At 31.1% G+C, this 22970-nt stretch overlaps 1 protein-coding gene across 1 annotated transcript in view; it reads left to right on the top strand.

The window, feature by feature from the left end:
* LOC118194851 (WD repeat domain phosphoinositide-interacting protein 4-like) overlaps positions 1-22970 on the top strand; it is a 44597-nt gene that overhangs the window by 5555 nt on the left and 16072 nt on the right. The window contains exons 2-5 of the mRNA XM_085812209.1: positions 2689-2763; positions 6993-7097; positions 12603-12690; positions 13873-13967. Of these exons, the coding sequence (XP_085668335.1) occupies positions 2689-2763; positions 6993-7097; positions 12603-12690; positions 13873-13967 (363 nt within the window). The remainder of the gene's footprint in view (positions 1-2688; positions 2764-6992; positions 7098-12602; positions 12691-13872; positions 13968-22970) is intronic.

The following is a 22970-nucleotide window of genomic DNA, read 5'->3' as shown; positions in this document are numbered from 1 at the left end:
GTGCATTTAATGTATAACAGACGGTATAAGCTAAGCTAAAATTATCTAATTATCTATTTCTGTTAATGTTGCAGATTGCATTGTTCCTTAATCTTCGAATTGGATCCGGCTTATTATTTTTTGCAGACTGTTAGAGCAATTTTATAAAAGTAAGATTGAACTTTCGATTATGTCAAAAAGAGTTTCCGATTCTGAAGCTGTCAAAGGATCTACAAAGCGAAAGCATGTTTTGATGTCCATAAAGAAAAGTGGAATTGCTGCAAAAAATGGCATGAAGAAAGTGACAGAGAAGTTATTGAAAACGAAAAAATTTCGATTGACAAGTTGGTTTGTATTCTCGGCACAGCAATGACAGGACTTGAACAGTGGAACTGGTAAATCTTTACATTATGGTAACTTGGCGATTTTTTGGCGAAAATTTCGCGACCAACCCTGCTACAGCAACCTGCTAGTTTTGTTTTGGACGCCATTTTGTTTTCACGAAGTAAAGGCATTTTTTTTTTTTTTTTTAAACTCAACATTTTTTCCAGCAATCTGCTAGCCGAATTATATTTATACTAGAACTTTTATGGAACATAAATGCTTGCTTAATCATGACGAAAATTAGGTGCGAAATTGGGAGAAAGTAGAGAATTGCAAACCGCTTCCCACGTTTTTAAGAATCGCACATACACGGTATCCATGTACACGTCGACCTATTTTCACTTAAAAAACCATCCCAGAATTGCACAAAAATGGCATTGTGCACACTCTTGACTTTATCTATGTACACATCGACCTATTTTCACTTAAAAAGTCAAAGAAAATTGACAAAAATCCAATTCTTCTTACTCTTGTAAAAAGCGCCAAACAAATAAGTGGGCGATTCTGCACTTTAGCAGCGAAATTGTTTCTAAGTGCTTATTAGCTAAAATCACGATCGGAATTTTCCGGAAAATGTCACATGACATGTCTCATGATCTCTCATTTCTCTGAGACAAAATAATCTGTGATTCGAACTGTGTAGTTCTCAGATTATTGCTAAAGTCCTACCTAGTAACCTTTATCGCCTTACCAAAATGTCGCCAAACTACCTGTTACCATATTCTAAAGATTAGCCGTGGAACTTTGTAACTGAACATGAAATTATGTCTGTTTATAGAATTAAAGAGAAAGTATTAGCACATAATACAAAGCAACTTAAACAACTTACATTGAAAGAAATGTTTAATAAAGTAAACAAATAAATATTAAGCTTTTTTTTTTTTTTTTTTTTTTTTTTTTTGTAAATTTTGATACTCTTTAGATCATAATTGCTCTTTATTTCATAAATTATGCTTTCATATTTTTAATTTTATAATTTCTGCATGCCATCTTACCAGGTTTAAACTGATGATCTACTATCCAGAAAAATCGATAATCTGGAATCGCCGAAGTCCCGACGAGTCCGGATTAAAGACTTTTGACTGTATTTGTAAAATTAGAAATTTGTACTATAAATTAAACAACTTAGCAAAGAATGGAGAGAAGAAGAAACTCTGTTATCGAGTTAGGATTAACGCAATGGCATGAAACTATGGATGTGATTTTATGGTTAATGCAGAAGTGTAAAATCTGGCCTCTCTTAATTCTTCAGTGTTATTCCATTTACAATAATTTGAGTACTAATGTACTATAGTGTCACCAATAATATTTTCTTCAATAATTTTCATATTGAATCATATCCTTTGTACTGACAGACTTCATAAAAAATGAATTGTTGTTAAGAAACTAATTCTAGATTCTTCAAAACATTTTTTTTCCCCCTTGCCATATATCTTCACATCTCCATTTCAGCACATCCTTCAAATTGAAGTACAGCTTCATTTTATAATTTTTTGTGTACTTTCCAGAGTGAATTATTCTTGATTTCTGAAGGAATTGTATGAAAAATATTTTATTATTAGACAAGTCCCAGATTTTCATATCCATGGCAAATAAAATAACAATAAAAACATAAGTTACCAAAACTCCACGTAACTTATATATAAAAATCATCGGTAATCTGTAGAATTTTTATTCTCATTACCAAATTTGTAAAAGCAGATTTCATATGAACTATTTGAGTTTAACAAAACGTTTGGCAACAGCTCTGATTGCAATAACAGAACAGACTCATTATAAATGTATGTTTGGGCACAAATCTTTTCAGTTTTTTCACCTTGCAACACTTTTGGTCCTGTCCTATTTACAAGCGTTGAGAGTGCGAGGTAGTAATTCTGTCATTTGAACCATATTTGACACTAATTATCCTCTGCAGGATAGGCTGAAAATCAGTATTTTGCATGAAGGCATATTTTTTCATATTATATTTCACTACTTATGGAAACAATTATGAAGTAATCAAATAGCCATAAAAGAAAGTATAGAACTTTACAGCAAAGTACCTTAATTTGATTTTTCACCAAATTAATTTTTACTGAGAATCAAAAGCAAGAATTTTCTCTGAGAGAGCAACTAGGTGGTATTAATTCTATTAACAAATACCAATAAAAACCTGTGATTTTTATATATAAGTTACGTGCAGGTTTGGTCATGTTTATATCCTTTTCTTTTTTTAATTTTTTAAAGCAATATAAAAAAGGAAGATTATGAAGAAGGAGAAATTAATTTAAATAAATTAATTTTTATTATTTCAGCATTTTTTTAAGATTTCTTTCTTTTTCAAAGGTTGTTTTTCTTGTGCAATGGACAATGGCATGAGAATATACAATGTTGAGCCACTGAGAGAAAAGATGCATCTAGGTATGTTATATTGGACCTACGTGGATATATTTTAATTTGGGTTTTTAATAATATAATACAAAATTACTTGTTTCCAATACATTCTTTGTTTGAGGTAAAATAATAAATGTTATGGAAATCCTTCTATTATGAAACTAATTTAGATCAACAATTTAATTTGATAATAAAGAATATTTTTCGCAGCTCTGGTTTTTCTATTATAATTCAGAAAGTTATATTTCTAATTGCTAATATTAGAAGTGAATATAAGTATCTTTGGCATTTGACTAGAATTCTTGGTATTTACATATTTTTCTGTTATACATTTTTGACAAACAAAAAGTATCATCAAACAGTACAATTTAGAGCCAATTATAAATGAGTGTGAAGTCACAAGTCGCGTTATATCGTCGAGACTGGACCGTGGATAAGTAGAAGACAGTTGTCTGGTCAAATGAATAACCATTTCTCATTCATCACATTGATGGTCATGTCAGGGTATGCTATCTTCCAGGTGAACAATTGTCCCCCCCCCCCCCCCCCGCACTGCAAGTCATACACAGACTGGTAGTGGATTATGCTTTAGAGGATGCTCTCATGCATAGCTCTGAGACCCTTAGTTGGGGTAGAATAGATTATGAAAGCTTTGGACAGTCTGAACATAGCTGCGAATCAGTTGCACCAAGGCCAAAGATCGTGTAGCAGGTTATTGAGTTGGTGGTCATAATGTTTTGGCTGTTCAGTGCATTTCTAGATGTTATTGTAATTATTTATGATCTACTGCTGAAAGCCAGTCTTCAAGGTCCAAAGTCATCATCTCAGAAGTGTGCGAACCATTCAGTATTTTATGCTGTAATTATTCATGGTATCACTGAAGGTGTATTGTTTAAAACTGTATGGTCCAACCCGCGGTCTAATAATTCATTTTCGTTGGCACTTAGTCTTCATACTGGATAAAAAATATTAATTAAATATTTGGAAAAATTTTACACCCTCCTTACTGCTTTTAGAATTTGCACACAGAATAAATTGTTTTTGGTGTGCAGCAAGCCACTTAGAGTGATCATTAGAATGTGAACTAGCTGGTAGTGTTCATTAAAATTAAAGTGTTGGCAACAGCAATTCTGGACAGAGTCACTAGAGCTAAACAGTACAGTGGAACCTCGAGATATGAGAAAAGTATGAGCAAAAAATTTGTTTCTAAATACGAGCAGTAAGCCAGGCTGTTTGTATGCATGGCACCATTTTCCGATCCGGCTCGACTCGGGAAATCCCCTCATCAGATCACTCAGTATTCTTTGATCTACATGTTTGTGCGCTTGTGAGTCTATATTTATTATATTTAACTTGAAACTAATTATTTCATGATGCCTCCAACGAAAATTGTTGCCTCACATAGTGCTGCAAAGAAAAATAAGTAAGCCATGGCCATTGAAATTAAGAGAGAAATTATAGATAAACAAGCGTGGTGTAAGAGTGACGGAATTGGCAAAGACTTACGATCTTTCAACATCAATGATTTGCACTATTCTGAAGAAATTAAGAAACTTGTTAAAAGCAAAGGAGTTACCGTTACTTCCAACCACCGTCCAAAACTTCTAGAAGGTTAGAAGCTGTTACTGGTGGGGATTTAACGAGAAACAGTTAAAAGGTCAGTGTCGGAAGCTATCATAAAGGTAAACAACAATTGTATTATTTACCAGTGTTATTTATTAGAACAATTGATTTTTATGTTGATATTTTTGGGAGTGTGGAACGGATTAACTGGATTTTCATTATTTTCAATGGTGAAGTTTGCTTTAGATACGAGAAATTCGCTTTACGAGCTCAATACTGGAATGAATTAAACTTGTATCTCGAGGTTCCACTATATTTTCTTCCCGCTGCACTGCAAGCATACAAAAAAAGCTGAATAAGTGGGAAACCACTGATTTACGATTTTTCACTTTTATTCATTCTTAAAATGTAATTCATTACCTAAAATGCTGGAAATAAAGAAGAGCAGCAGGGAAAACCACTGAGTATTATTTCTTCTTAAGGGCTTCGAAGGGTGTTACATAAATCAAAATATGACAAATACTAGCAAAGTATCTGGAGATGTGTGTTTAATGATTTGAAGTTAAACCTAAGTAGGCAATATGTTTCAGCAACCATCAAGCACTGTTGGTTTGAAGGCATCTTATGAGCTATGTTTAGAGCTAGTTAAAAGTAAAAAATACTTTAGGAATGGTGAATTCATTGAAAGATGTGTTGTAAAAATGGCATCGTAATTTGGAGGTAATATGATTCTAAGAAATTAAAGTGCTTGGAAATAAAGCAAATGAACTTGTGCAAAAGACTTTAATCATTTAAATAAATCTAATGAAATATTAAAAACTATGGTACTATTCGGTTTTAAGGGCTGTCAAAAATCGCCAAACTATTTGTTAATGCCAGTGCTGCCAAAAATAATTGCGGCAACCCTAATGCAAGAAAGGAAGTTTAATAGTAACTATTTAAGATTATTGTTTTAATTTAGATGAAAAGTTAATTTCATATAATACTTTTTTATTATTATAATTTTTATAAAAAAAGGCTAAACATGACTAAATGGAAGCATAAGAGTCAATAACTATTTCAGATCATTATTATAATTTATATAAAAATTGCTAAACATAACTGAATGGATGCCTGCATCGCTATTTCGCTACCAACTTATCGCTAGAGCATAATTTCATCTCGTTGGTTGTTCAAACACAATTTTCTATAATGAATGATTCTTTTTCTTTGAAAAAATTTTGGTAAAGTGCAGAATCGCCTACTAATTTGTTTGCCGCTTTTTACAAGGGTAAAAACAATTGGATTTTTCTCAATTTTCTTTTACTTTTTAAGTAAAAATAAATCGATGTTCTACATAGATAAAGTCAAGGGTGTGCGCAGTGCCATTTTTGTGCTATTCTGGGATTTTTTTTAAGTGAAAATAGGTCGATGTGTACATGGATACTGAGTATGTGCATTTCTTAAAAACGCATCAAGCAGTGGATGATTCTGCACTTTACCCACAATTCTATTGCCGACTTTTCGTCATGTGCAATTCCCAAATTGTTAAATCCATAGGATATTAAAAAAGGATTAAAAAATTAAACTAGTATTTCAATGGCGTATTAAGAAATATAGAACTATATAAACTTACGAAATCTGAAATCGGCGCGTACGTTGATTTGGCGCTTTTGCACATACATTTTCGCTTCAATTTTTTTACGGTCCTCAAAACGGAATAGTACAAAAATTATGTATGAGAAATAAACTCAGTTAAAAAAGCTGGATTGAAACATTAATGAAAGGAGAAAAAATTGCACTATTCGTTAATAAGCATAAATCTTTGGTTTCTTTTTTTATACTGTTAAGTACTTTGTATAAATGTATTAAATACATTATTATTTATTTTCTGCATTTTTGACTGAAATTTCGTCATTAAATCTTGTCATATAGTATAGAGTCGCCTCCCTCTCATTGAAAGCTCGTTCTGTAAATTGAACTGTTATTTAAAATTAAAAAATAATTGTACTTGCTTTCCACGTTTGAGTAATGCTAATTCTTTCTTAATAAATACTGAATTTATCATATTTTAATTTACAAGTCTAATTTTCCTTTTAAATTTATGCATTTATGTATATATGCAATTAAACAGGTTCTTATTTTTTTAACTGAAATGTGGCTATTAAACCTGGATTACCCTTATCTCCAGCTTAATCATTTGATAGAGTTGCATGGTTTTAGGCTTATTTTCAAGTATATGCACACATGTTAAATACACATAGGTTTACAATTTTTAGCTATCACTTCTCTCGATCATTATTTTTCCGCTTGGCCTTTTTTCATGTTCGGTTGTAATAGTACTGTGAAGTTTACCAGCTGATCAGAAAGAAAATATTGGATTGCTTCAGAAATATTTAGATATAAATATCATTTTTCATAGTGACTCAGAATGCCAAGCAAATATTTTTTGCCCCTTCTTAAAGTTGCTAATGGGTTGAGATTTCATGGTGGTGTGAATAATCAGAAAGCATTGCAATTCTTTATGGTATATATGGTATTGTATATTTTTATGATATATCCTTTTGAGGGGTGAGCAAGGAAGGAGGAAATAGGAGTTAAAAGATTTTTTATGTATACTTGTCTTGATTTCTCATTAGCTGTAAACAGAACTACTCGCCTGATTTGTTTCAAATGATATTTTTATTTATATGTCTTCTTTTTATGCATTTTAGATGCATCAACTGTAGGAAGTGTTGGCATTTGTGAAATGCTATATCGTACTAATATTATAGCAATAGTTGGTGGAGGTCGTAAGCAGAAGTTTGCAGAAAATGCAGGTAATTCTATAATTTATATTTTACAAATTGTTGCAATTTTTTTTATTTTAAATAAGCAATCAAAACTCTAGGATATTACTAGATTCTTTAATCTCTATTTCCAACATCCTAAAAATAAGTGATGTCTATTAATATATGTGAATATTTTTATTATTACTGAAAAACAAGTAGATATAATATAGTGTTGAAAGTATTTTTCAGTCTTTAAAAAGTTTCTGTATTTTATTACTTTCAGGAAGCAAAGAAATTTCAAACAGCGATGCCTTTTTACTTCCTTGTATGAAGTAAAAAATGTATTGTAATTGCAAAAAATTCCAAGTATCATATTTCAACGAAAATATCCATTTTAACTGCTATCTAATGTAATAATGTTTTTGCGAGACATCTATGAATAAGAACAGAATAAAAGAATCTTTTTTCCCCAAAAAAATTATAAAACTGATTTAAAATGGATTCAGAAGAAATATTTTACATGGTGTCTGTACGTACATAGAAACGTAGGTATGTATGTATATTGCATAACTCAAAAATGAGTAGCCTCAGAACGTTGAAATTTTGATATAGGACTGTTATAACATGGACGTATGCAACTCCCTTTTTGGCTGGAATCAGCTGCACCAAAAGCCCCCCCTTTTTTTAATTCTTATATATTGGTTAATAGTGCATTTTTTGCTTTAAAAATGATTAAATTATATTTTTCTTATCTTCCGGTTAAAGCTTTTGTGCCTTTAGTTAATCTGCATGCAATAGTTAAAGAATTATCAACAATTTAAAAGTTGTTTAAATGCATCTAAGCCTAATTTTTTGTACCATGCAGTCATATTTGTAAACATTTGAAACTTAGCAGAATAGTGAATTCAGTTTTTGCACCTTCGGTGTCTTTTTGCCGAATGGGATGAAAAGTAAACTTTCAGTTTTGTGCACCGGAAAATCTGCTTTCCTGCCAGCTGACTGAATTTTTTTTTTTTTTTTTTTTTTTTTTTCCTGTGTGTGTGTAGAAACTCTAATTTTAGTTGTTATCTTTCAGTTCTTAATGAAGATATTTTTGAGGATTTATGTATTTTTGCCTTACTGCGAAGTGGTAATTGAATGAGAAAAATATCTGTAATGAAATTTGAGGAAATAAGTTTAAATGAAATGTCGCAAAAATTGCATATAGTTTAATATTCCATACAAGGAAGTCATTTGGTGTATACATCAGATTTTCAACAAGTAAAAAAGGAACTTCATTCATATATTTAGTTTTCCTTTGTTAATGAGTTTTACTATAGTATTCTTATTCATTTTTATCGGATATATTTGCATGATGCTTTTACAGTATACATTCTTTCTATATATCTGTATGCATATATAAAGGTTACAGATGGCTGTGGTAAGCTGAGTATCAACTAGATGCTGTAGCTATGCAGGCAGCCTAAAATAATCTCTAGGTTATGTGCTGGTAAAGCATATAGCTTACTAGTCTCGACCCCTAGATACACTTTAAAACATTAACTTATTTAATTATGGCTTTATATTATAATGATAATTAATAAAGTTATTGTCTTATGTAGCTAAATGGCTGTGGTAAGTATCAACTAGATGCTGTAACTATGTAGGCAGCCTAAAATAATCTCTAGGTCGTATCCTGGTAAAGCATATAGCTTACCAGTCTCATCCCTAGATACACTTTAAAACATTAACTTATTTAATTATAGCTTTATATTATAATGATAATTAATAAAGTTATTGTCTTATGTAGCTAAATGGCTGTGGTAAGCTCCAGTATCAACTAGATGCTGTAACTATGTAGGCAGCCTAAAATAATCTCTAGGTCGTATCCTGGTAAAGCATATAGCTTACCAGTCTCATCCCTAGATACACTTTAAAACATTAACTTATTTAATTATAGCTTTATATTATAATGATAATTAATAAAGTTATTGTCTTATGTAGCTAAATGGCTGTGGTAAGCTCAGTATCAACTAGATGCTGCTAACTATGTAGGCAGCCTAAAATAATCTCTAGGTCGTATCCTTGTAAGGCATATAGCTTACCAGTCTCATCCCTAGATACACTTTAAAACATTAACTTATTTAATTATGGCTTTATGTTATAATGATAATTAATAAAGTTATTGTCTTATGTAGCTAAATGGCTGTGGTAAGCTCAGTATCAACTAGATGCTGCTAACTATGTAGGCAGCCTAAAATAATCTCTAGGTCGTATCCTTGTAAGGCATATAGCTTACCAGTCTCATCCCTAGATACACTTTAAAACATTAACTTATTTAATTATGGCTTTATGTTATAATGATAATTAATAAAGTTATTGTCTTATGTAGCTAAATGGCTGTGGTAAGTATCAACTAGATGCTGTAACTATGTAGGCAGCCTAAAATAATCTCTAGGTCGTATCCTGGTAAAGCATATAGCTTACCAGTCTCATCCCTAGATACACTTTAAAACATTAACTTATTTAATTATAGCTTTATATTATAATGATAATTAATAAAGTTATTGTCTTATGTAGCTAAATGGCTGTGGTAAGCTCAGTATCAACTAGATGCTGTAACTATGTAGGCAGCCTAAAATAATCTCTAGGTCGTATCCTGGTAAAGCATATAGCTTACCAGTCTCATCCCTAGATACACTTTAAAACATTAACTTATTTAATTATGGCTTTATATTATAATGATAATTAATAAAGTTATTGTCTTATGTAGCTAAATGGCTGTGGTAAGCTCAGTATCAACTAGATGCTGTAACTATGTAGGCAGCCTAAAATAATCTCTAGGTCGTATCCTGGTAAAGCATATAGCTTACCAGTCTCATCCCTAGATACACTTTAAAACATTAACTTATTTAATTATAGCTTTATATTATAATGATAATTAATAAAGTTATTGTCTTATGTAGCTAAATGGCTGTGGTAAGCTCAGTATCAACTAGATGCTGCTAACTATGTAGGCAGCCTAAAATAATCTCTAGGTCGTATCCTTGTAAGGCATATAGCTTACCAGTCTCATCCCTAGATACACTTTAAAACATTAACTTATTTAATTATGGCTTTATGTTATAATGATAATTAATAAAGTTATTGTCTTATGTAGCTAAATGGCTGTGGTAAGCTCAGTATCAACTAGATGCTGCTAACTATGTAGGCAGCCTAAAATAATCTCTAGGTCGTATCCTGGTAAGGCATATAGCTTACCAGTCTCATCCCTAGATACACTTTAAAACATTAACTTATTTAATTATAGCTTTATATTATAATGATAATTAATAAAGTTATTGTCTTATGTAGCTAAATGGCTGTGGTAAGCTCAGTATCAACTAGATGCTGTAACTATGTAGGCAGCCTAAAATAATCTCTAGGTCGTATCCTGGTAAAGCATATAGCTTACCAGTCTCATCCCTCGATACACTTTAAAACATTAACTTATTTAATTATGGCTTTATATTATAATGATAATTAATAAAGTTATTGTCTTATGTAGCTAAATGGCTGTGGTAAGCTCAGTATCAACTAGATGCTGCTAACTAAGTAGGCAGCCTAAAATAATCTCTAGGTCGTTTCCTGGTAAGGCATGTAGCTTACCAGTCTCATCCCTAGATATGCTTTAAAACATTAACTTATTTAATTATGGCTTTATATTATAATAATAATTAATAAAGTTATTGTCTTATATAGCTAAATGGCTGTGGTAAGCTCAGTATCAACTAGATGCTGTAGCTATGCAGGCAGCCTAAAATAATCTCTAGGTTATGTGCTGGTAAAGCATATTGCTTACCAGTCTCGACCCCTAGATACACTTTAAAACATTAACTTATTTTTAATTGGGTTTATATTATAATGATAATTAATATTGTCATGTATAGTTGTTTTTGATTCATTGCTTACATGGGAACAAATACTAATCAGGTCGGACTTCAAAATCTTAATTCAGTACATCCTGATGCGATGAAAATCGCAGCTGAATGTAAAATTCACAATATGATCACTGTTACTCACAAGTAAAGTGAAGATCATTAAAACAAATCTGTAAACTCTCTCTTCAAAAAAGGCAGTTAAAAATAAATCATTAGGTACACATCTAAAGTTGGCATTGGATAGAAATATCACATTAAGTAAGTTTAACCTCAGTTTCACATTATTGGCGTGAGTAAAACATCTTTTATCTATGTTGGGAAACTTCACTGATAGGTAGTAAATTGGTTCTGAACTACTGAATTAAAAAAAATAATAAGTTGAATTTTAGACAGAATTTAAAATCTAAATATAAATTACAATCTAATATATTTATTCATTAAGAAATATTGATTTTGGTATACCTTATCTCCATTATAAGAATCATTCATAATCTTAAAAATCTGATTACATAAATTTTTGGTGCTAAAGTACAGTATGGCTTAATATTTTATCACATTTCTAAGTAATTTTGATATGTTATCTGAGTAATTCTAGTCGTACGAATAGTAATGCTTGAAATTTTGATATTACTTTCATGTCTTTATTTAGCTGCCCAACCGGTATAGTGGTTAACAATTGCTGACTGCCATGCCAAATCCCAGAGAAGGCATGGATGTTTGTAAATGTATAGTATCCATGCGGTACTCTAAATATGTAGTGAGTCAAAAGTCCTCTTGAGAGGTTGATGGTAGGAGAAGAGGAATGGGCCACCCTCGGACCCGTCCCCCCCCCAATGCTCTTCATCAAAATTTGGGGCGGAACTGAGCTGAATCATACTGTCACCTATAAGGTGCTCAAGGCTGTTGCCAATGGCAAGCGTAAATTTATGCTCCTTGCCACGAGAAATTTCGTGGCCTTGGGCTGACTGTTGATATCACAAGTGAGCATTAGTAATAACAACGTATTTATTTCAAGTTGCATAGTGAATTTTTGCACTGACAAGTTATATCCTTACTGTTACTGAGGACTTAATTCAAAACCATTTTGATTATTTATTTTGGAAGAAAATTTGTTGCTCTTTAATTATGTACAGTGCAGTGGATTTTATAAATTAAAAGATTGCAGTTTTGCTGTTTTCTATACTGTGTGAACTTCAAATTATTTGCACAGAAATAAGTAACTGAAACGTTCTTATTTATTTAAAATTTAGTACAAACTGCTATATTTGTTAAATACAGTTTCATATAAGGAAAATAAAGGTTTTGTCAATATAAAAAAAAATAAAAATTTTAACAAAGGAATAAAGGATTAAATAGTTCTATCTAAGCAAAATAACTTTCTAATAGATAGATACCAAGAGTGGGTATCTTAAAGCAACTCATAGTAAGATGTTGGTTTTTTGTTACATTTTATAACTAAAAATTTGGTTCAGAATGAAGGATACACATGAATTATGAAGAAATTATTACATTCATTGTTATTTGTATTAATTTTCTCCCTAATGTATGTTAATTAATTAATATATGTATTTATAATAACTGATATTATATATCTGTTTCAAGTTTTTATTTTTTGAAGAAAATGCACTCTTGATTGTATATACATCTTTTTTAGTGCTTCTATGGGATGATCTTGCTCGGAAGTTTGTGTCTGAGTTTACTTTTTCATCACCTGTTTTATCACTAAGATTGAGAAGAGACAAGTAAGTTATATATATGTGTGTGTGTGTAAGAAAAAAAAATTGTAAATCAAAATTATAACTTAAATTAGCAATACCCCACTTAATTCATCATTTTAATTTGGGTGTTACCCCTCTCTGTTCTTAATGTTAACTGGACTGCATCATTTCTAGATAGCTGGATATTCATGTAATTCATATTTTTATTATTTTGATTTGTTCCAAAATTAGATAAGTATATATATCTTCAGATGATTTAAGTCAGAAAATATAAATGAATAAAAATTTATCATATCTATTCCTTGCATTGTAATATGTTTTGAAATTAACATTTTTTTTGATGAATTCATAATTCATTTTCCCAGTATTTTTTGAATTTACTTGTTACAGCAGTAAGTCTGGATAAAATGTATAATAAGAATTTGTCTAACTTGATATATTATTACAGTTGTTATTAATTTTCAGACATACCATTTTTTTAAATTTGAATGTCGTTAAAAACTTTAAACCAAATTATTTCCCCCCCTTTTGAAGATAAATGCTATTTTATATTGAAACAATATACAGAAGATCCCTTTCCTATGATCCTTTGTGTACTATAATTCCACAATGACAAGGTGTTCTTGGGGGCCTATGGCCCAGTGTGGATTGTTATTGAGACATCAAAAAAAATTTAAATCACTGAACTTGGAATTATGGAGAGAAGATAGATTAGAATGTGTTATTGTAATACTTGTTTTTTCTTTTCTGTACCCTAATCTTTTGTATCTCTTACTGCTTTGATATTAGATCACTTAGCCCAGCGTACCATGTATTGTCCTCTTTGATTCTGGTTAATGAAGTTAGATAGTAGAGCATTTTTTCTGTTACTTGTAAGCTGTATGGTTGTCATATCATTGTGGCTTTTACTGTATATTATCCTCCCGCCCAATTTAGTTCAGAAAAGTTTTCATTGGCATGCTGTACCATAAAAAATTGGGAGATTTGTATCTGTTGCAAGAATTGCCCAGTTCTTGAGGAACAACATGAGATAGAAATGTTGGATCCTCATAATGTTATTCTACTTAAATCTTGTGCGAGCTTCCAGAATATGGTTTAGTTTATCACCTTTGTAAAATACTTATTTAATTGGGGCAAGTCAAAAAAGTTATGTATTTCGTTTGGTCAGACACTGTTTTTTATGCTTTTTGTACTTGTTTTTTGCAGGATGTTTGTTGCACTGAAAACCCAAATTCATGTATTCAGCTTTCCTAATAATCCTAAAAAGTTGTTTACATTTGATACGGGTGGTAACCCTAGAGGTAAGTTTTGCTGCATTTTATGAACTGTTTGTTTTGTGTATTTCAGAAAATTTATTATATACTTTTTTTTTTTAATTATGTATGGTAAAAGATTCAATTTATATATTCTATTCACTTAAATATTATTTTTTCTTAGTGTTTTTTTGTTTTTTTTTGTTTTTTTTTTTTTTGTTTTTGAAACTTTTATTTAAAATAATTTTTAAAATCATAAAAAAAAAACAGAAGTTTTTTGAGAATATGCATATTTTTTAGATCTAATAATAGCCTTGTATTAAACATGCATTAGCTGATTATTAATTACGTAAATAAATTAACTCCTTACATATTTGAATCCCTTGTTAAAATATAAAATATGCAGAACACAGATAGAATGTAAAAATGCTTTGTTAGAATGTAAAAATGCTGGTCATGAAAGTACCAATTACTGTCAGTAATTTTATAAGTTCTGTTTGCATTGATTCATTGGCAATAAATTATTTTGCTATTCATCATTTAATTTAAAAAAGTAACAGTTATAGTATTTGAAAACATTTTTATAACTATTTAGACTATCAGTAGAAGTCTATTATTATTTAGACTATCAGTAGAAGGAAGAATTTTGCTCCTGTTCCTACAGTTTAATTATTAGTTGATAAGGCAGTGGTCTGAAAATAATTTTTTATTGAAAAAATTAATTTAAAATTTTGCTTACTCAATCAAACCATACCGAAACAATAACAATAAATTGCAAAGGAAAAAAATTCAAATTTATTTTTTATCTGAAATGTAAAGTTTGGTACTTGCAGGCATTTTCATTGGTTACCCTTTTTTGTTCAAATATATTGAAAACTAAGTTTTAAATTTTCAGACTTACGTGTATTTAAAATAAGGTATTTATATAATAATGCAACCACCTTGGTGCAGTTTGGTGAATTTTTACAGATGAAAATGTAAAAGTTACTTATCGGTTGCAAGTTGATGGTTTTTGTAATTTTTTTAAAACGGTTCCAAAACTGTTATTATTTATTGTAAGTTGGCAAATGTGATTCACTCATGAAAAGAAATCTTACTTTAGATTTATACAAATTTTAATACAAGTTTTAATTATTAAATAAGGTATATCACATTAAAAAGAAATAAAACATATTTTTAAACCACCTTCTTTTTTTGTGTGTTTGTGTATGTGTGTGCAATTCTTCTTCCCAAGTACACAGCAATCTGCTTAAGAAATCATCAGCAGATTGCAGACACTCAGAATCATGCAAATTTTGGCTACACTGGCCATCTACCAAACGTATATCCTTATCGTTCCTTTTAAAGATTTTTCAGCAATTTTGAGTGCCTACAGAAATTTTACTGCAGTTTCTTTCAGTAAATTCCACGAGTGCATATTTTAAAATAAAATTAAAAGCAAAAAATATTACTATTTTTTTATAAAACCATTAAACTTTGAAACGCAATAAAAAGAGTGCATGCGAAAATGGCGGTGTTGCTTGACTGAAGGATTATTGTGAACATGGTTCGCTGTTATGCCATGTTTTATGGCTGCCAGAGTTTGGTGTATTCCGAAAATTTGTCGACTTTTGTTAAGGTTGCGATGGCATGCAAATAACTAAAATAGTTCTAACATGTTTAATTAGTGATTAAGTAACTCGCTTCAGTTAAAACTAAAAATATATAAATTAAGAAAGCTTTCTAAGTTTTCAGGGAAAATTTTCTGAGTGAGACAAAATTTGAGAATAAATAATGGTGACATAATCTCTTTATCTAATATGTAAATAATTCTAATCTAATATGTAAATAATTCTAAACTCTTTATTTCTTACTACACTTTGATACTTGATGGCATTTTGATTCTGATAAAGTTTGTAGTCTTGGAAAGAAATTGCTAGAAATTATCTTCATCACAGATGTTAGATGTTCATCAATCATTGAGATTTGAAGGGGGAAAAAAAAGGCTGTTGACATATAAATGTATTCGTCAGCAAAGCAATTATTTTTAGTGCAAATATGTAACTGAGCATATTTATTTTTTGACCAGAGCATGAATAAAAGTTAATAAAATCTGTACTTTCAAATCTTTGAGTAAAATTTATGTTACTCTGTAATTTAATTAGCTCCACTTCTAGATTTTCTGGTGTTTTTTTGTATTCATTCTTAATTTTAATGAAAACAATGTAAACTTGGACTTCGTAAAACTAAAATATTGAAATATTTGCAACAAAAACACAATAGAAATGTATTCGCAAGGCATGTAAAATTGCTTCACTCAATGTATGCAGCTTGTGAGCCTACTAATATAATCCGTATTCAAAAAGTACTCAGACTCTATCTGGGGAAAATATAGTTATTCACCTGGAGATATGTATGTAATCTTTTTCAAAATAGTCTTTGGAGTCTTTTGCATATATTTTTCCTATTGGTCCTTGCCTTGTTGGAAACATTTCTGTATCTCTGTGTAAATAAGTGTAGCTGTACCAGAGAGTCTTACTCATGTTCTCATGGCTTGAATTAGATTCTTTTTAATGGCATTTTGACCTTGGAAAGTGGCCAGAAATTAGAAGGAGTTAGGTTTGGAGATCAAAGATTAGAGGAATTTTATGTTATTATTACACATTAGAGGAATTTTATGTCTGTCTGTGAAAAACTGAATCGCTTGTGAAGGAATAGTAAAGTCCATTGGTGTGATGCAGCTGCCAGATATTTGTGCTCCAGATCTGGTAATTTGTGCTACAAAGGCATTAGATGTTATCTTATAAGGTATTTTCTCCCTCCTTCCAGGATGCCTTCATGGTGTAACAGTTAGCACACTCGGCGTGTATTTGAGAGGTCCAGGTTCGAGTCCCGGCAAGGGCAGTGCACATTTTTCTCCTCTCCTGCTTTAAAATAGCCTAGTAGATCTGCAGTGGCACTTGAACTAAAAAAAAAAAAGTGGTGGGTGATGATTTTTCACCAACAGGATTTGGCGATTGCGTCCCTTGATCCCCACTTGTCATTTGAAAGGGGGTATATAAGATATTTTCTCCCTCCTTCCAGCATGCCTTCGTAGTGTAATGGCTACCACACTCAGTGCATATTTGAAAGGTCCATGGTTCAAGTCTAGGCAAGGGCACTGCAGATTTCTTCAGTTTCCTGACACTGAAAAATTCCAAGTTACTCTGCAGTGGCGCCTGAATTAAAAGGTGGTGAATGATGTTCTTCACCACAAGGATCTGATGGTTGAGTTCCCTAATCCCCAGAAGAGGGAGTATGTAAGGTATTTTCTCCCACATTTCTGCATGCCTTAGTGGTATAATGGTAGTAAACTTGGCACGTATTCCAGAAGTCTAGGTTCAAGTCCTGGCGAGGCCATTGTGGATTACTTCGATATCCTTGTTTCCAAAAATTCTAAAATGACTCTACAATAATGGTGCCCAAACTAAAAGTTGGTGGATGCTGATTCTTGAAACCAGGATTTGGCAATTGGGTCCCATAATCCCCAGTCGCCCTTTAAAAAGAGAGTATATAAGGTATTTTCTCTCTTCTTCTGGCATGCCTTCGTAGTGTAACGGTTAACACACTCGGCCTGTATTCGAGAGGTCTAGCTTCGAGTCTTGGCATTGTTCATTTTTCAATACTTCTGCTTAAAAAATACCTAATATCTCTGCAGTCTCTTGTCATGGATCAAAGAAAGTGACCAATGTTACTTATGCACATGTTACACTTAAATGAAAAACAGGATGATGAATTACTTTCACAACTATACCTCTATTTATATTTCATGCTGATAAACCCATGACTCATCACCTGTTAATCAGGTGTTTAAGAAGTTATTGTTTGTTCAACCAGCATATCATTCACAGTTTCTATATGGTTCAGCCTTCTCAGCATTGTTAGCCGCTCGGATACAGACTGCAAGCAGTCTTAGTAAGGTCAAATCCTCATTCAAAAATGGAATGTACAAAACAAGTGTTTGTCACTTCTCTATCAGCTATGTGCAATGTGTAAATCTATATTAAGCTGTAAGGGAGAAAATGAGAGATTCATCCACTTTGTATGTGTTTTTTCTGCAAAAAGCTCATTTTGACAGAAGATTGATTCTGAATTTTTCATAAACCTATATCAGAACCACATGCAGATCTTGATCTTATGTTGTTTGACGGCTTGAAGTTTCTTTATGGCAATTTTTAAAACTGTCATTCTGTTGCCGACTGGTGGTTACCACTGTGTTGAGTGGTGGTAGGTAGCAAATCTGACTCCTTATAGTGATTAGTACATTTGTGAGGTTGCATAGTACTTACTGCATTTTAAACTTAAAACATATTTGTTACAATTATGAGAAACTCTTTACAAATATATATAATTAATGAATCGTATAGAACAGCTTAGAGAACAGAGTATAGAACAGTCATTTTACTGCTGAAATATGACTTTATTTATTATTTTTGAAGTAAGGACGAATTTATTTGAATTAATATGCTGACATAATATGAAACATTTTTACCACATACAGAGCAAAAAGTAAAATTTTTTCGAAGATATGATTGTACGTGAAGATGTATTCACGATTATAAATGGGGCGATTTTAAGAATTCTGAGAAAACGTCCAATGTTGAGTCGTTGCATATCCATGCATATTTAACAGCTGTCCAAAATATCTCAGAAGAAACACAATGAAAAAATTAATGGAAAAGGAGAAAAAATATTAACGCTTTTAATGGGAAACGTGAAAAAATTAATGGAAAAGGAGAAAAAAGTATTAACACTTTTAATGGAAAACGACAAAATTAATGGCTTTGATAAATTACTAATAAATGTTGACGTCAAAATTAGAGAAACTGTGAACAAAAATACGAAATTCATTACCTATAAAAGTTCTGATGAACTATTTGTTAACGTTTTTGTCCATCTCCGTGCATTTAAAAATGTTGGTTTAATCCTAGTATACGGTACACTCGGGATTTGACAATATTGACATTACAAATGTTTTAGCGAGCCCGATAAGTATTTTTTTGTTAATATAATCTTGTGAACATTATTCGTAATTCTATTCAGTTGAAATAATTCTTCTATGCCATTTAAACCCTTAACGCATTTGCCCGTGTCTCACACGGGCGAAAGTTTCCGGCAAATTTGCACATGCCCGTGTCTCACACGGGCGCCCTTGTATCTCGCGTTATTTTATTTCTAATGCTTGTCTGAGATCCGTTCCAGTAAAAATAAATAGGCTAGATTATAATTAAACTTATTTGACATAGATGGCACCACTATTCAGCATTTTTCTTGTGTAAACCACGTGGCGCATTTTGATGATTAGCTATAAGTTTGCTAGGAATTCTTTGCTATAAAGTAGGCGTTTGGTGTGGAAAAGGTAATATATCCATTTTTATTACGTAAATATAATAAAAGTAAGCAGTTAACTGCAAATTATATTACTAAGTGTTTTTGAAGTTATCTGATAATGAGCGACTCTGACGGTGACAATTTTGAATATGCCAATTTATCAGACAGTTTCAACTATGAGAGTGATGATTTCTTGAGTGATGGAAGTGAATCGGAAGATAATGACAACGAGATTTTGGATATAGCAAGGAATTGGTATCAAATTAGTATAAATCAACCAAACGTTGCACCACCGAGATTTCGATTTGAAGCTAACCCTGGCATGATTATGCAAGAAACAAAAAATAGGTGATTTTTTGACCGAAAATTATAAATTAATGTGTGCCTTAAGGGGTTAAAAAAGATTCTATTAAATTATCAGAAGAACCGTAGAAAGGTTTGAGGTTCTCGTATAAATTGCTGAAAAGTTTAGACTGAACTGCTGTTTGAGAGATTGACATTCCATGTACATATCATTTTCCTGGATGAATATATAAAGAAACATCTGAGGTTGAGGATTGCATGTTTTAGCTAGCTGCCAAATTGCCATGAATTAAGGAGAAATCAAGGTGGTAATGCCGAATTTCTGCTTATTTTGTTTGTTTGTGTGTATCTGCTCTACAATGCAATGTACTATGTCCTACAGTGAAATAGTGTTCTGTTTTGGTGTTTTATGACTTTCCGATGATTAAAATTATATTGTGGTTTTCCAATCTTCAGTGGCTCCAGCAGTGCAATATTTGGATACATTGATTATCGTTATATTTGGATACACGGATTCGGTTATAATGTATTAAGTGCTATATCGTATATCACTCATATTAAACGAACAGGTTGGTGCTCAGACTTTCCGCATATGATCGAAAAAATATTGTTATAGGATTAGTATGAAATATTGTAATCTATAATTATGTGTGTTATATTAAGTGTGTTATATTAAAAAACACTAAATGTTTTTTTGATTGATTGCAAATTGCAGTTTTATTACTTGTCATTTGATAGCTTTCTTCCAAACACTGTGTAATTCACGTTTTTATAAATATTGCTGTTATGTATGTCTATTAGATTATCTCAATATATGAATGTTGGAAATAAGTTTTATTCTTTATTAAATTTAAGTACAGTCAAAAGTCGTTAATCCGGACTCGTCGGGACTTCGGCGATTCCGGATTATCGATTTTTCCGGATTATAGATCATCAGTTTAAATCTCGTAAGATGGCATGCAGAAATTCTAAAATTAAAAATATGAAACCGTAATTTATGAAATAAAGAACAATTATGATCTAAAGGGTATCAAAATTTGCAAAAAGAAAAAGCTTAATATTTATTTGTTTATTTTATTAAACATTTCTTTCAATGTAAGTTGTTTAAGTTTTGCTTCGTTTCATGTGATAATACTTTCTCTTTAATTCTATTAAACAGACATAATTTCTTGTTCAGTTACAAAGTTCCGCTGTTCAAGTCCTATAATTGCTGTGTCGAGAACACCGACTAATTTGTCAATCGAAATTTTTTCGTTTTCAATAACCTCTGTCACTTTCTTTGCTATCGGAAGCGAATTATAATAACGAGGAACTTGTTTTAAATCATATCAAAGACGGAGCATATCGAGATGAAATACTACATTTGGTAAGGAATTATAAGCCAAATAAAATAAAAACATCTGCGCTGAAGATAAGGATAGTGCTGACAGATCAACTTCCAATTCATTACGTGCCCGCCGCGGCCAGCGTGAACTTGATAAACAGATTTCGGATTTCAAAACATACTTTCGCTTTAGATCCTTTACATATTAACAAATATATATCGGAAATTCTATTTGATATAATCGAAAGTTTAAGCTTACTTTTATAAAATTGCTCTTACAGTCTGCAAAAAATAATAAGCTGGATCCAGTTCGAAAATTAAGGAACAACGCAATCATCAACATTAACTGAAATAGATAATTAGATAATTTTAGCTTATACATCCATTATACATAAAACGTGCACGCGAAAACGTATTCTGCACTTGCGCACACTCATATGCGCAGTCGTAAAAGGTCTTACGCAAACCCGTAAACGCCTATGCGCATGTGTCAACGCGGCGCATGCGCAGAAGGTTTTTAGTTTTGAGGTCCGGATTATAGATCATTCCGAATTATGGGTGTCCGAATTAACGACTTTTGACTGTACTTTCTTCACTAACATTTTATGTGCTTGTGATAACAAAGAAATTCATAATAAATAGAAACAAAATGTTTCACTGTGTGCTATTTAACGAAGAGCTTACTTTAACGTACTTAGCTTACTATCGTATACTTTGTTATTTAAATTAATTCTGTAGAGTATCAAAAGAAAAGTTATTGATTATAAAAAGTGCTTGAAATGATCATTGTAATCTAGCACTATTCTAAAATGTAGAAACTAAAAATAGGTAAATACATTTACATATGATCGAAAGAAATGGTGTTAAAAATCATCAGCTAGTAATACTGCAATCCTAGTAAATACCATAATGCCATAATTATTGCACTTTTAATTGCTTACGATTTAGAAAACACAAATATTTTTTTATTAATTAGAAATTTTAGTTCTGTTACCTTCCTACTGCTGTTTATACTTTCAAATACTACTAGTTCATGTTTTTTCTTAAATAGTGCTGTCATGTATGTTGTTTGTTAGGTTATTATTTCATTTTAGATATGAATATGGGAAGTTATTAGATTTAGGTATATTTTTTTATCACATTTATTAACTACTTTATACTGTCTTTCATTTGCATATCTTGGAGATACAGAAGTTAATAGTTATATTTTTAACTGTGAAACGCAAATAAATTTATACTTCAGGTAAAATACTGATTATGTTACCTTAAGAACTACTTCCTAATTTATCATGACAGGGGCAATTTTCAATGTCTCTAAGATTTAACAGACATAAATGTGATAATGCTGTTATCAGAAACGCTCTTTTTTTTTTTTTTTTTTTTTTTTTTTTTATCCACATATGTATCTTTACTTTTATTTATGTCTAATTGAGTTTTATTTACTTAAAACCTACTATTAATGTTATATATTTATAATAACAACTTTCATAATTACTCTCACTTAAGGGAAAAAAAACGATGAAATCTTAAATAATCATAACTTAGAATTTATTTAAAAAATATAGTTTTAAGTACTGAAAATAATTAAGGCTATTATTAATTATGCATATTTAGGCTAAAGAGAAAAAATTGTATTATCTTCTGGTTTTCAGGAAATGATAAAATATTTAAACTTTAGATAAATACAAGGAATACAAAATTTAAAAAAAAAAAAAAAAATTAATTATTAAGCTTATTTTTCTGCATAAATAAATGTGTAACACAAGGACATAATAACGACATTTTCACAACTATTGCAAAATGTGGAATTTGGCGAACATTTAGGTGTCTTTAAGACGTCGTGATACAATGCTTTAACCCCTTCGCACCGACTGTCATGTCTACGTGCCAGCAATGAACACACTCACTTCACGGCCGACACGTAGGCGTGCCAGAGTGTTTTCCCGTTCAGCCCCGACTGTCACCTATTTGTGCCAGTGTCCTGGAACGTTTTAAAAACTATAATTTCTGCCACAAGATGGCACTGTATGTCCATATGGTTTCAGATACGTGTACATTAGACCATCTACTCGAAA

Source organism: Stegodyphus dumicola, chromosome 2, assembly GCF_044657685.1.
Source record: "Stegodyphus dumicola isolate Sdum_Otavi_A_Nest chromosome 2, ASM4465768v1".
Lineage (NCBI taxonomy): Eukaryota > Metazoa > Arthropoda > Arachnida > Araneae > Eresidae > Stegodyphus > Stegodyphus dumicola.
This window is presented reverse-complemented; position numbering and strand designations above follow the sequence as displayed.